Source organism: Oreochromis niloticus, linkage group LG8 (genome assembly GCF_001858045.2).
Source record: "Oreochromis niloticus isolate F11D_XX linkage group LG8, O_niloticus_UMD_NMBU, whole genome shotgun sequence".
Lineage (NCBI taxonomy): Eukaryota > Metazoa > Chordata > Actinopteri > Cichliformes > Cichlidae > Oreochromis > Oreochromis niloticus.
The window spans coordinates 27,541,465-27,555,243 of NC_031973.2; the positions used below are offsets into that span (position 1 = coordinate 27,541,465).

At 39.2% G+C, this 13,779-nt stretch overlaps 1 protein-coding gene across 4 annotated transcripts in view; it reads right to left on the bottom strand.

The window, feature by feature from the left end:
* Positions 1–13,779, bottom strand: part of fmn2b (formin 2b) — a 67,348-nt gene that overhangs the window by 30,571 nt on the left and 22,998 nt on the right. For 3 of the 4 annotated variants that reach the window (XR_003221267.1, XM_025909537.1, XM_005463642.3), the window contains exons 8-12: positions 9,747–9,834; positions 8,907–8,968; positions 7,949–8,040; positions 6,047–6,176; positions 5,465–5,611 (exon numbers count right to left, since the gene is read on the bottom strand). Coding sequence is in view for 3 of the 4 variants with exons in the window: in XM_025909537.1 (XP_025765322.1) it covers positions 5,465–5,611; positions 6,047–6,176; positions 7,949–8,040; positions 8,907–8,968; positions 9,747–9,834 (519 nt within the window). In the remaining variant the exon portion in view is untranslated. Of the gene's footprint in view, positions 1–3,693; positions 4,452–5,464; positions 5,612–6,046; positions 6,177–7,948; positions 8,041–8,906; positions 8,969–9,746; positions 9,835–13,779 lie in introns of those variants that run through there. The other variant, XM_025909538.1, reaches the window with a different exon arrangement.

A 13,779-nucleotide genomic window follows, 5' to 3' on the forward strand; every position in this document is an offset into this window, starting at 1 on the left:
AGATGGCAATCAAACAGCATCATTATACATCATTTAAAGCGCCTTGAGGTGACTTTTGTTGTGATTTGGCGCTATGTAAATAAAATTGAATTGAATTGAATTGAATACAATTTTCCGTTAATGCACTGGTCATAACTACATGGCTATAGAAAGAGTGAGCAGGTAAAAAGACACCACAGAAACAGAAATATACCAAGACGTGCAAGGGTAGAGACTCCAATCTACAATCATGTCTTGCACATCAAAATTGTCAATAAAAGTCTGTCCTAAAAGTTTGCTGAAGTTCTCATTATCATGATTAACTCCTGTCAATAATTTTATGGATTTTTTGCTTTTTTTTGGACACCATTTCAAGTGTCTTTCCATACTGTAAGGATCTTCCTTGTGACCAAAATTGCCCTCACTTTCATTGCCACAAAACTGTATTTGGATGCAGTGGGAAAGACTGAGAACGTAAACATAACCTTGGTGATACTGGTATTTCATACATAACAATTTACCTATCTAAATGTAGAGCTTTTTTTCTGAAAGAGGTAAACCTGCTTACATTCTTGAATAGCATTTGTATATGTTCCTGTATCTGATTTCCAACATAGGTCATTGGTTGTTACACTGCTCCTATGAAATTTAGAAGGGGTAAAATAAATCCTAAGTATTAATTTAAATTATATGAATTTTTGCTGGGCTTTTTGTACATTTATCAGTATTTGAGAGTATTCTAGACTACTCCTTCTGTTTTATATCAAAGCCTAAGTCCTTTTGTTAAATGATCCTCGGGTTATTAAAGTAATTCTTTGCTAAGTATTTTATAAAACACAGCTGCCTTATACTTCATGTAAGAAAGATCCAGAAAGTCCCTCACTGGGGACTTTAAATTGGCTTTTAGTATTTTAGTCTCAAATATGTACAAATATCAGTTGTAGATATTTCGAAAACATCCAAATACTTCCAAAACATAACGACTCAAAGGTCCAATTTTATGCTTGCCCCTCTTTAAAGCTATTGTATCCAATACAACCCTCATCTGTACAACAGGACTGTTAAAGAAGAAATCTTCTCTATTAGTAACTGTGTCATGTAAGAGAACACCCAAAAATTTAAAAGGGCTTACTAATTCCTTTTCAATTTTGATCCAGCTTAACTCAGAATAATATCCTCTGCCATATTTAGACCCATTCCTCTTGACCTGTGGGAGTATTTATACAGGCAACATCACTGAGACATAGTTGAACTGGGAAGCCGCTACCATTTTAATCACATTAATTTTTCCCACAAAATAGAATTCTATTTTTAATTAATAATCTAGATTTATTTATTTATTTGAGCAGGTTTTATATTTGAGGTACTAATTTTTCCAAATCCAGGTTTAAAAGAATCCCTAAGTATTTCATATCTGAAGATAACCAGTTGAAACTTAATAGAGCAACATTTTTACAGGAGTGTGACACTGATATAAGCATACACTTAGATTTGTGCCAGTTATTTTACAGTTAAGATCCTAAATGCATTCAATCGAAGACAACAAAAGGATCCCAGCACGAGATTCAGGAGATGAAATGTAAAGTCAAAGGGTATATTTATTAAAGAACTCTTGATCAAATAAATTGCAAAACAAATGTGTCAGCTGAGCTGAACAATTCAAGATTAATGAGACCATTGAGGTAAAAAACTCAATATAAACTCATGAGACTATCAAAATAAAACAGGAACAAACGCACACCGAGAGTCAGACTAAAACATGCAAACTTGACAAAGACAGACGATAAACAAACAAGGAGACAAGATAGAAGGAATACAACAGGGACAGAAAACAGAGACCAGATGAATAGAGATAAACTAGAATGCAACACACTACAAACAATGGAAAATAAATTAACAACTACTCACATACAAAAGAGTGAAAACACTGAAACAAGTGATCCTCAAAACATGGCCTAAGAAGAATGGCTCTACTTCTTTTGTGTTAAGAGTACCAGAGGATATACACTGCTCAAAAAAATTAAATTAACACTTTGAAACAAATCAGACCTCAGTGGGAAAACATCATGCTGGATATCTATAGTGAAATGGACTAGGTATAAGATGCCACATTGTGTGATGGAAAGGAAATTTATCAACCTACATAAAGCTGAATTCAAAGGCAAATCAAAGTGAAAAAATGATGGTGCAGGCTAGTCCATCAAATTAAAAAGGAACTCGTATTTGTATAGCCCTCAGTTTCTTGTGTTCATGCCTAAAAATGTTGGGGCTTGCTTCTAATGAGACAAGAGATTGTGTCCTGGGGGATCTCTTTCCAGATCTAGACATGCCTCCCAGAGAACATGTGGCTGGATCATGTCACTACTGCAAGGTGAATGAAGTGTCACTGCTTGATGCTTTTCGCATGCCCTGGGTCAAGAAGCTCTTGGACCGGTTAGCAGTGCTCATTTTTCCATGACACTGGATTTATCCAAGGGCTACTGGCAGATTTCCTTGTTGGTCCAATTGGTCCAAACTCTGTAGAGTTTGGACCAATTTGTTACACTTCTGTTCAGCTTGTTCAGTGCACCAGCCACCTTCCATCACTTCATTGACTGGGTACTGTGGACGCACGATGCATATGCTGCCGCCTACATGGATGATGTCATCATCCATAAGGACACCTGGGTGAAGCATGTGCAGCAGATGGCCGTGGTCCAGGTGTTCCTGAGGTATGCTGTACTCATGGCCAAGCCAAAGTGTGATAGAGAGAGGCCTGAGACATTTCATTATTACCTCCTGGGTCGTTCATTTACCCTCTGCTCAGACCATGCCCTGCTGCAGTGGCTCCACCACATGAAGGATGCCAATGCCACCCATGGAATCTGGCTTTTAGTTGTAGTACATGTCCTAAAAAATGTGAAACTATCGGGAAAAAAATACATGGAAGAAATCCCAAAAAGTTGATTCGGTTCATCTGGACGTAGCATTTTCAGTGGGAGAAATGTTTTGTCACTCATCCAAGTGACTTCTTCAGTCTTAAGTGACAGCAGGCTTCCCCAGCCTTTTACAACAGTACATTTGCATAATGAATGAAAATAGCATTATTGGCGAAGCCAGAACAATGGGCTGTGAGGTCAGTGTCTTGATCATTGTTATGCAAATTGTCATAACCATTGATCAATAACCACTAATCAGTGACCACTGATCAATGGCTATGAGTACCATTTACAGGGACTTGGGGAATGGCTGCCATCACAAGATGGTGAAAGATGTACAGTAAGGTCCCCTCCTCAATTAAGAGACAGACCGTCATCCTTGCCTTTTCACATAAATAGCCTCCTTGACTCTACGCTGAAACCAGCGTTCCTCCCTGTCCAGGATGTGTACATCCTTATCATTGAAAGAGTGTCCACTGGCCTGTAGGTGTAAATAGACTGCAGAGTCCTGGCGAGTTAGCTCTTCTGTGCTGTGCCATCCACTTCGCCAGAGGATGTTTGGTTTCCCCGATGTACAAATCATGGCAATTCTCCTGGCACTTAACAGCGTACACTATATTACTCTAATTGTGCTGGGGGACCAGATCTTTGAGGTGGAACAATTTTTGGTTCAATTCAATTCAATTTTATTTATACAGTGCTTCACAGCACTTTATATTGTAAGGTATACCCTGCAATAATACACACAGAGAAAAACCCAACAATCCTGTGACCCCTTATGAGCAAACACTTTGACAACAGTGGGAAGGAAAAACTCCCTTATAACAGGAAGTTACCCCTGGCAGAACCAGGCTCAGGGAGAGGCGGCCATCTGCTGCGACCGGTTGGGGTGAGAGAAGGATGATCATGTTGTTGTCATTACTAAGCGATGGGCATGCCTTCCTCTCTTCCATCCTGATGTTGGATGCTGGGGGCTTTTCATTTTTGAGACAGGCCAAAACTCTCTTTCCACGTCTGCAATGTTGTTGTTAAGAATTGCTGTTTTTGTGGCTGGGATCAGTTCCACTAGTGGGAATTGTCTCGGCATCACAGCAAAGTTCAAAGCTTTCGTTTTTTTCTGCTTGGGTGAGTTGTCTTTCTGACAAATTTTTCACCCACCTCTCCACATCCTTAGTGTGCCATCCTTCTTTCTTCTGGCCACTGGGGACACTCTCTGTATTTTGTTGGTGTTTCTGATGTACAACAAGTAAGTCAAACTTCCTTTGTTGCCTAGTCCTAGACTTTTCATGTCTAGGGCTTTCATCACGAGCCTTCTCAGTGAACTCAAACAGCTTTTGAAGAGTATTCACATCTAGAGGACCGTGAGTCTCTGTCGCATCCACTCCTCTTTAGATCTTGGCACATTGATGGTAAAATTTGTTCCCCTCATCCGTTCATTGAGCAGCTAGTTCTGTGTCTTCGGAAGGATTTTTGTTGCTCGGAGACCCCTAACTGAAGAGCTTGTTTGTAGGCTTTTAGGAGTAATCCTGTTTCGTCTGCATCTGAGGATGAGACCTATGCAGCACAGCACAAGTCTATTTTCTTATTAACTAGCAAACACCATCAACAGCACACAAAGCAATGAGCACAACATTATAACCTTGTTCACTGAAGAGTTGAAGTATAATTATCATTTATGTTTTCTGTGTAGTTATAATTACTAGAATATTACTTACTTCATTAAGTCTGTAATAGATGGATGAATGGACATTAGTTACAATCGAACAAAACAAGTGTTTACCATGTTATAATCCGTTTTTACATTGTGAAAAAACCTCATAAGAGAGATGTTTGTATTTGTGAAATAAATAGATAAATAAATCATAATTGTCTCCAGTGCTAGTAGCGCTGGTACTCTTTTTTTGACTGGACTAAAACAAGTGAGGAAATATAACTCTGTGTGACTGTATTACTTGTACTCTGAGCCAAAGCTGTTCATGCATCTGCCCGGTCATGTAACTGAAGATATTCACCAGTATTTATGAAGATAAAACACCACTGTCATTTGTTCACACTGTTGCTAAAATCTTAGTTTTAAATCAAACAAAGCACAATTTAAAATTCTATTAATGTTCAGCTTATGACTTGGGTAAATGTCATTTAATATGTCAAGAAGAATAGTGATTTCTGTCAGTGCCTTTGGTGCTAGTGCTTTTCTGGAGCACTCAGAGCACTTATTCACCCATTCACACACATTCATATTGAATCAAAGAGCACCTTGGTGTTTCAGACTGGACCAGCCAGGGATCGAACGACCAACCTTCTGATCAGTATACGGCCTCCTGATTACTTCCTGAGCTAATGCCACACAGCTCAATGAATATTAACTTTTATTCAGTAAGGTGCAGTTTATTACCTCATAATGGACTACACACATAACATTTGATTAAGCCTCTATTAAACTGCATTGCTGAATACTGTGAATATATTACATTTAAAAGGCATGGATGTAATCTGCAAGACCAAGACTCTTTATTTTAGAATGCAGGGACAAAATAATACTTTGTTTTCAGCATTCGGTTACTTACACTGCTCTTTACATCTTTAAGTTTCGGCAGGATGTCAAGGCTGAAACCATCAGCTTGGCCTCTGGTTCGATTGCCACCATTCATAAAGTTACCAAAGGCCAGAATCAGACCTAGAATCTTCTTCACTGTTTCACTGTCCTGTATTACCTGTACAATGAGATCAAACAGACAGAATGAAGAAATCATGTGACTGTATTGATTATACATTAGGTAGAATTATTACTTAAGTAAGTTCTTTTCACAGCTTTGAAAGCATTTCTTCAACAAGAAACAGTCTTCAGGCTTTTACACTGCACTGCTTTTCATATATGTGCTGCCCTGCACACTGAAAGTTGTTCTTTTTAAGTTTCCTCATTTCAGACTTTATGCTAATAATGAAAACACCTTTTCATGAATGTGTATTATTCATTATCCTGAAACAAATGATTCATAACCAGATCTAATGGCCCTGTTCTTAAACTATATAAATCTATGGGTATATACATGGACTTGGGGCATGTTTGTCCAAACTTCAAAGATTTGTACATACATGGATATATGGGTATGCAGTTATTGTATTCTGCTCTTCACATTTTGACTCACCTTGCATACCCTCTGCAGTGTGTCCAGTTTTCTTGTGATAGATGACATGCACTCAGAAAAGCTGGACTGGAAAAGGATGCAGAAAACTCTACTGTTGAAATTTGGGATCAAGGAGAGCTGGTAGAGAAATCTTTAATGCAGAAGAAACAAAAAGAGCATAGCATTAACCTATATAGTTACTTGTAAACTTGGTCCAACCCTGCCCTTATATACTAACAAGTGAGAATATTTAATATTTAATTTGTCTAAGAATCTTGTGTTTGAGGTGGGTATCAGTGTTTTAATTTTGCAGGTAAAGCAGAGGATTCAGTGCTGAGAATTCTTAAATTATGTACACAACTTTGGAAGTCTTGTGTATCCTGCCCTGTTTCAGATTATCTGGCTGGCATGTAAGGGTTCAGCAAATAATAACAATAATATCTATCCACGCATTCTCTTTCACACATCCTTAACGGGGTTGCGGGGGGGATATCACAGGGATAACACATAGAGACAGACAATCATTTACACTCACATTCACACCTATGGGCAATTTAGAATCACCAATTAAACTAACCCTACTAACTGCATGTTTTTTGAACTGTGGGAGGAAGCTGGAGTACCTGCAAACAGCCAATGCAAACATGGGGAGTGCATACAAACTCCACACAGAAAGACCCCGGCAAGATGGTGGAGTCAAACTCAGGACTTTCTTGCTGTGAGGCAACAGTGCTAACCATCATGCCACCGAGCCGTCCAATATTAATGATAATAATAATAATAATTTGAAAAATTGTCCTTCTTTATTTACTTTCCTTTCACTGCCAGTGCAAATGTTGTAGTAATGATAATTACCCTGTCAGACTATAGCCAGGCTGACAAAGAGATAGAACTCTGTTGACAACTTAAACATTGTTTTCATGAATTTCTGCAATAATAAAATTTTAACCATTAGATTGGTCACACAGGTGCATTGTTAAGTAGAGCAACTTTAATAAATGTTAATATTTAGTTAGACTTGATTGATTTTTCTGAGTTAACGTCAATAATTTCTGAGTGGTTTGGTTTCAATTGCCCAAAGATTTTTTTCCATGATTGTGTAGGCTGTTTTAGATCTTTCCTAGCAAAGACTAATGTTGTACTCCTATTCTGGAGGGTAACCAATGATTTACATGGGGGGTTTTTTTGTTGTTGTTGTTTTTTTTAAGTCTTCTTTTAAATGTCTTCTAAGACCATCATGGCCTTTTGGTGTTGCCAAACTGACCAACTATTTAAGTAAACTGATAACAAATTCAAGTTCAACACTTGTAATCAGCGCTAGATGTTTTTAAATTGATGAGTCGTGAAATAATGGTTGAACACTCCTCACCTTATCATTCAAACTTTCCAAACTCTTTTGGGACTGTCAGAATGGAGGACTATACACAAAAATGACCTTAATTCCCAGTCAGTTGGAGCAATATTTTTGCTAAATCCCATGAATCAATGTTGAAAGCACTTCAATCAGTGCTCAGTGTCCGATTTAAAATCAGCTGTGGTAGTATACATGGTAAATGGACTGGTTTTTATATAGTGATTTTCTACTGTATCTGAGTACTCAAAGCTTTTATGCTCTAAGTGCTTTCTATGTAACATTCACACACACTCATACTCCAGTGGATTAATCGGACAGTAACTTGAAGTTAGTATCTATTTGTCTCAACACGGGAAACCTCACCCGGCCCGGACACGGAAAGGATTGACAGATATTTGGCATACAGACTGGAGCAGATAGGGATTGAACCACCAACCTTGCCATTAGTAGATGACCTGCTCTGATGAAAAAAAGTCTGCCTTCACCATAATTCTTCCTCAGTCACTGAGATTCATAACTCATGAAATAAACCTGCTCATTACCGTGGAAGTGTTAGAGTAATCACTCACTGTTCTGGTTTGTCCAGGGGCTTGGCATTCTCTTTGTCTTTAGTGGACTTTATGTGCTTTTCGATCTTGTCCAACTCTTCCTGTTGTGCTCTCTGTGGGAGAGACACAAGAGATCTGGCTCCATGTCTTCTATAATTTATATAGAAAATAAATCTAAGGCAACATCTCAGCAGATCTAAAACAAACAGAAAAAGGATGTATGACTAGACTCTAGACTCTTTTGAAAAAAGTTTGATACTCAGTGAACACTTCTGGCATAATAATAAATTGTGAATGACATGCATGAAGGCACTCAGTTTAAACTTATACACCTTGTTTTAACTCATAGACATCTTTTCTGCTGACTGTTGAACTGGTAGCAGGAAATACACATCTGTAGCCTTTTTCTATTTGTTTGAGTAGTTTTAAGCACACACACACATGGAAATATCAGGTCAATATTATTTGGGGTATATATGTAATATTATTCTATTTGACATACCAATAAACATTTGTTCACAGCTTATCTGTTGGATGGTAACAGTTATTTTAGAGCCCATCCATCCACTTTGACTTGCATCTGACTCTACATCACCTAACTACCTCTCTTGTTTTATTGTGACTGGGACATCTAGTAACATTAATGATTATGATCGGAACAAAAGTGGAATAATAAGCTGCCCTTTTATGGGATTAGATTATCTGAAAGATTTGACAAGCAGTAATGTAAATACAGAATTAAGGTATTTTCCAGAACAGTGAACTACCTGGTGTATTTGACAATATGTTGGAAAAAACTGTCCCAAATACACAGTCTCCCTTGACAGGTAGTGTTCATCATTGCAGACCTGGTCTAGTTTAATTGCTGCATTACTAGACAATAAATCAACATTCAGCCTTTTATAGACATCGGACCAATAAGGATTTAAGGGCCTGAGATGTCTAGAAGCAAACAATATAAACTGAGTGTGAAGCTCACATTTTCATACAGTGCCTGCAGGGTCTCCAGGTCAACTACAGTGTTGTCCAAGTTCAGGATGGCTAGGAGACAAAGAGCAATTGGTTACTGATCACTCCGTTCAAATCTTGACAAGTTGGGAAAAAATTTAAACTCCCAAGAACTTAAGTAATGTCTAGGAAATTTTTAAACAACTAATAATTAACTAAAGATGTATTTCCTGCATTTTCAAAATTCACATTTACAAATGTGTCCATTTCACTATTAAACATAATTTCCTTAGGGATTAATAAAGTATGCTGATTCTGATTCTGATTATCATTATTGTGCATGAAAAAAATTAACAAACGGGATGAACATTTTTCCTACCAAGTACAAGTTTTAGAGAATCTTGCCCCTTTGTGTGACTGTTTTCTGAGAGAGAAAAGTAAAGTAGGCTCTTTACCTTACAATATAAAGTGCCTTGAAGCAACTGTTGTTGTGATTTGGTGCTATATAGATAAAATTGAAATGAACTGAATTAAACCAGATGCTTCTGAACTCACTTGAAAAACCAGCTGCTGTATTTGACATAGATTGTCTATACTTGTGCCATGTTAGAAAAAGAGTAGCAACCAAATTGAAGCACATTGAGGCCAAGAAACAAAAAGGCTAAAAGAAAATTGTTCCTTCTACCTGATGCCTGGAAAGGTTATCTGGAAAATCATTTAAAACCAGAGTATCCTGCATACCACACTAATTTTTTTCTAAATTGTTTTCTAAATTTAAATTGTTATAGGAATTAGACAGTAAATGAACCCAATATACAATGGCTGATTGCATTATTTGAATTAACACTGCCCAACCAACTGTGGAACTCACCATGCTGGATATCTTTCATGTCAAGGTGCAGAGATGACATGAGGATCCCTACAGCCTGAGAACGCTTATTGTTTAGGAGCTTAACAACCTAAAACAAAAATAAAACAGGAAAATTAGACAGGTTAAATGCTGTGAGGGAAGTGGAGTGTAACGTAATGTACTATATATAATCTAAGAATAAATTGACAAGAATTATTAAAAGCTGCAAAAGAGACAGCATCTCTCTCTCTGCATATATATATATAAAAAAAGAAAAAATTCCCCGCTCGCCCCTGCGGGCGGTCAGTCCTTCAAGCTCGGGTCCTCTACCAGAGGCCTGGGAGCCTGAGGGTCCTGCGCAGTATCTTAGCTGTTCCCAGGACTGCGCTCTTCTGGACAGAGATCTCCGATGTTGTTCCCGGGATCTGCTGGAGCCACTCGGCTAGCTTGGGAGTCACTGCACCTAGTGCTCCGATTACCACGGGGACCACCGTTACCTTCACTCTCCACATCTTCTCCAGCTCTTCTCTGAGCCCTTGGTATTTCTTGAGCTTCTCGTGTTCCTTCTTCCTGATGTTCCTGTCATTGGGAACCGCTACATCTATCACTACTGGCTGCTTCTTCTGTTTGTCTACCACCACTATGTCCGGTTGGTTAGCCACCACCATTTTGTCCGTCTGTATCTGGAAGTCCCACAGGATCTTAGCTCGGTCATTCTCCACCACCCTTGGGGGCGTCTCCAATTTTCACCTCGGGACTTCCAGGTTATACTCGGCACAGATGTTCCTGTACACTATGCCGGCCACTTGGTTATGGCGTTCCATGTATGCCCTGCCTGCTAGCATCTTACACCCTGCTGTTATGTGCTGGATTGTCTCAGGGGCATCTTTACACAGCCTGCACCTGGGGTCTTGCCTGGTGTGATAGACCCCAGCCTCTATGGATCTTGTACTCAGAGCTTGTTTCTGTGCTGCCATGATTAGTGCCATCTGCAGTTCGGACGTCGCCCAGATTAAGAAGGTCCGCATCAGGTGTTGAGGAACCAGGACATACTGATGAAAAGTGGAACAAGTGGAACAAGACAGCATAAGTGGGGAAGAGATGAAAATAGGGTACTGTTGGAATATCATCATGACTCCCACGCGAGATTTTGTACCAAGCCCCAAGTGGGTTGGAATAAGGATCATTGACTGCAAGAAGAACTGACCTGAAAGATAGGATCCCTACCCTGCTGGGATAATAAGCTGGCCAAAGGAGAAGATAGAAGCTACTGACATTAATACAAGGAAGCTCCTGACCATGCTTGGAGGGTTTCACCCCAAGTCCAGCACCCTGAGGCTGTATGCTAAGCAAAAGGTAGGAGGCCGGGGACTAGTGAGGGTCAGTTCTGCGGTCCAGGATGAGACAAAGAACACGAGTACATCAGGAAAATGGCCACAACCAACTGTGTGCTCAGTGAATACTTCAGGCAGCAGAAACCCAAGAAAGAAGACGAGCAAGAGGAGGAACCATCAATGAAGGACAGGCCCCTGCACGGTATGTACCACTGGCGGATAGAGGAAGTTGCTGACATCCAGAACCAGTGGCTGGACTGAAAGAAAGCACAGAGGCACTAACCATGGCAGCACAGGAAGTAAAAGATCTAAGTAAAAGATCCATAGAGGCTGGGGACACCAGGTGCAGGCTGTGGAAATAAGCCCCTGAGACAATTCAGCAGATAACAACAGCAGGGGACAATAGAATACCATAACCAAGTGACTGGCACAAATAACACATGGCCACACTGAATATGGCCTGCAAGTACTGAGGTCAAAATGGGACACGGGACAAAATCACCAAGCTAAGAAACTGTGAGTGGCTCCAGCAGATCCTAGGAATCATGTCTAAGATCTCTGTCCAGAAGAGTGCAGCTAAGGTATCACACAGGAACAATGACTGTAGAAAACATGGATGACCTAACAGCTCCCCAAATGTGAAGCTGAAACATCTCTATTGGCTTCTGGTGTTTGGTTGCAGTATAGGTCATACTAAAACAAAAAACTTCTCTTCTGATATATTTTTAGTTAAGATGTTTTTTTCAGCCATTATTCGTAGGTTGCATCATACCGATTTGGGTCAAGGGGTCTCCTTTCTCATAATTTTGATTTTAATTACTAACTTCATGCTGTTAAATTAAGGTGTAACCTAACTGTCATTATTACACCTTTGACTGGCAGCTCCAGTTATGGCAAAACATTTAATTTCCAAAACCAAAACTGTCTGTTTCAAATTGGCAGCAAAAGGTGTCCTGCAGTAAACTGGACTAACCTACAGGCACTGTTGCATCTTTTCAGTAAGTTAAATTTAAGATTTCTAAGCTAATTAGTAATTGACATTCTTAGCTGCTCCCTAAAATATAACAGGACACTGGAGTAAATTCAGTGTCCTGTTTAATTCACCTTCTGTTTAATCAGTTTAATTTCAGTTTTTTTGTTTAATTTCTGTTTGACGTTTATGCAGCTGTGTGAAAACTATTAACTTTAATCTCAGCCAAACCGATTTACTCAGGAACAAATAAAACACTGAAAAAAGCCAAACAGTAATGTTTAACCTGAGTAGCGAAAGACCCCGGGGGGTCTGAAAACGATGTGCGGGGAGTCCGCTGTTCTCGCCGGCTCTAGTGACCCTTGACCTCCCGGCTAGCTATTGAGCTGGTGGGTAACAGACGTCTCCGAAAACGTCGGAGCACTTTTGCAAATATGTGATGTCTTGAAAAACCAAGCAGATATTTGATGTTTACACAGCTACATTCTCCCCTGAAAATATGTTAAAAGTTTATTTTGTGACCCAGAAAGAGTAATAAGAGTAATATTATAACTAAGTAGCTGCCGCCATTGTTTTCAGGGTTTTACGTTCAGAGATGGGCAGTAACGCGTTACTGCCCATCTCTGAACGTAAAAAGAAGTTTTCTTCCCACGCACAACGGACGCTAATGTTTTTGTCACTTTTTATGGAATCAAACTCAAAATAAGGTCAGTACTTCCATGCTTTAAACGCTGCACGCTCATACTCTCTCCCGTACTTGATATATTATCCATTGTTGATCTGCAGACAGCTGTTGTCACGAACGTCGCACTCGCTTACGTCACTGTCATGAGACATTCTTGCAAAAAACTGACGGTTTTAGTAACGCAGTAACGCAGCGTTCCTACGGGAAAGTAACGGTAATCTAATTACCGTTTTTGCAATGGTAATCCCTTACATTACTCGTAAAAAAGTAATCGGATTACAGTAACGCGTTACTGTAATCGGATTACTTTTTTCAAATAACGAGTAATGTAAGGGATTACCATCGTTACTGCGTTACTAAAACCGTGAGTTTTTTGCAAGAATGTCTCATGATAGTGACGTAAGCGAGTGCGACGTTCGTGACAACAGCTGTCTGCAGATCAACAATGGATAATATATCAAGTACGGGAGAGAGTATGAGCGTGCAGCGTTAAAAGCGTGGAAGTACTGACCTTATTTTGAGTTTGATTCCATAAAAAGTGACAAAAACATTAGCGTCCATTGTGCGTGGGAAGAAAACTTCTTTTTACAGCGAAAAAAACCGCCCTTAACTTCCAAGCAAGCGCCGAGTGCACTACGACTGTAATGGGAAATTCACAGAGAAACTCGCGGAGTCTTCAACTGACCGCTGCGGCACACCTGCACCAGGGTAAACCTCCGCCTACCCCAGTCCTGCTTTACAGGTGAAAATAGAGCAACTAGTCTTTGACTTTATTTATTTTCTGCTGTGTTTTACTTGCATCTATTTGAAAGAGTGAGTGTAAACACACAAAAAATATTTTATTTTATGTGCTGGAATGTGCAGAAAATAGGTTTAAATGTTAAACAAATTTCTTCCAGTCAGAGAATGTTGAATATAATTTAATTTTTGCTTGATGCATAAAGTTAAAAGATTAAAACTAATAAAACAAGTTTTAAAAAGAGACTTTTCCATTTGATTACATTTTGTATGATGGATTATGCAGAAAAAGTAGAATTGGGCTGAAAGATCTATCGCTTTATCACC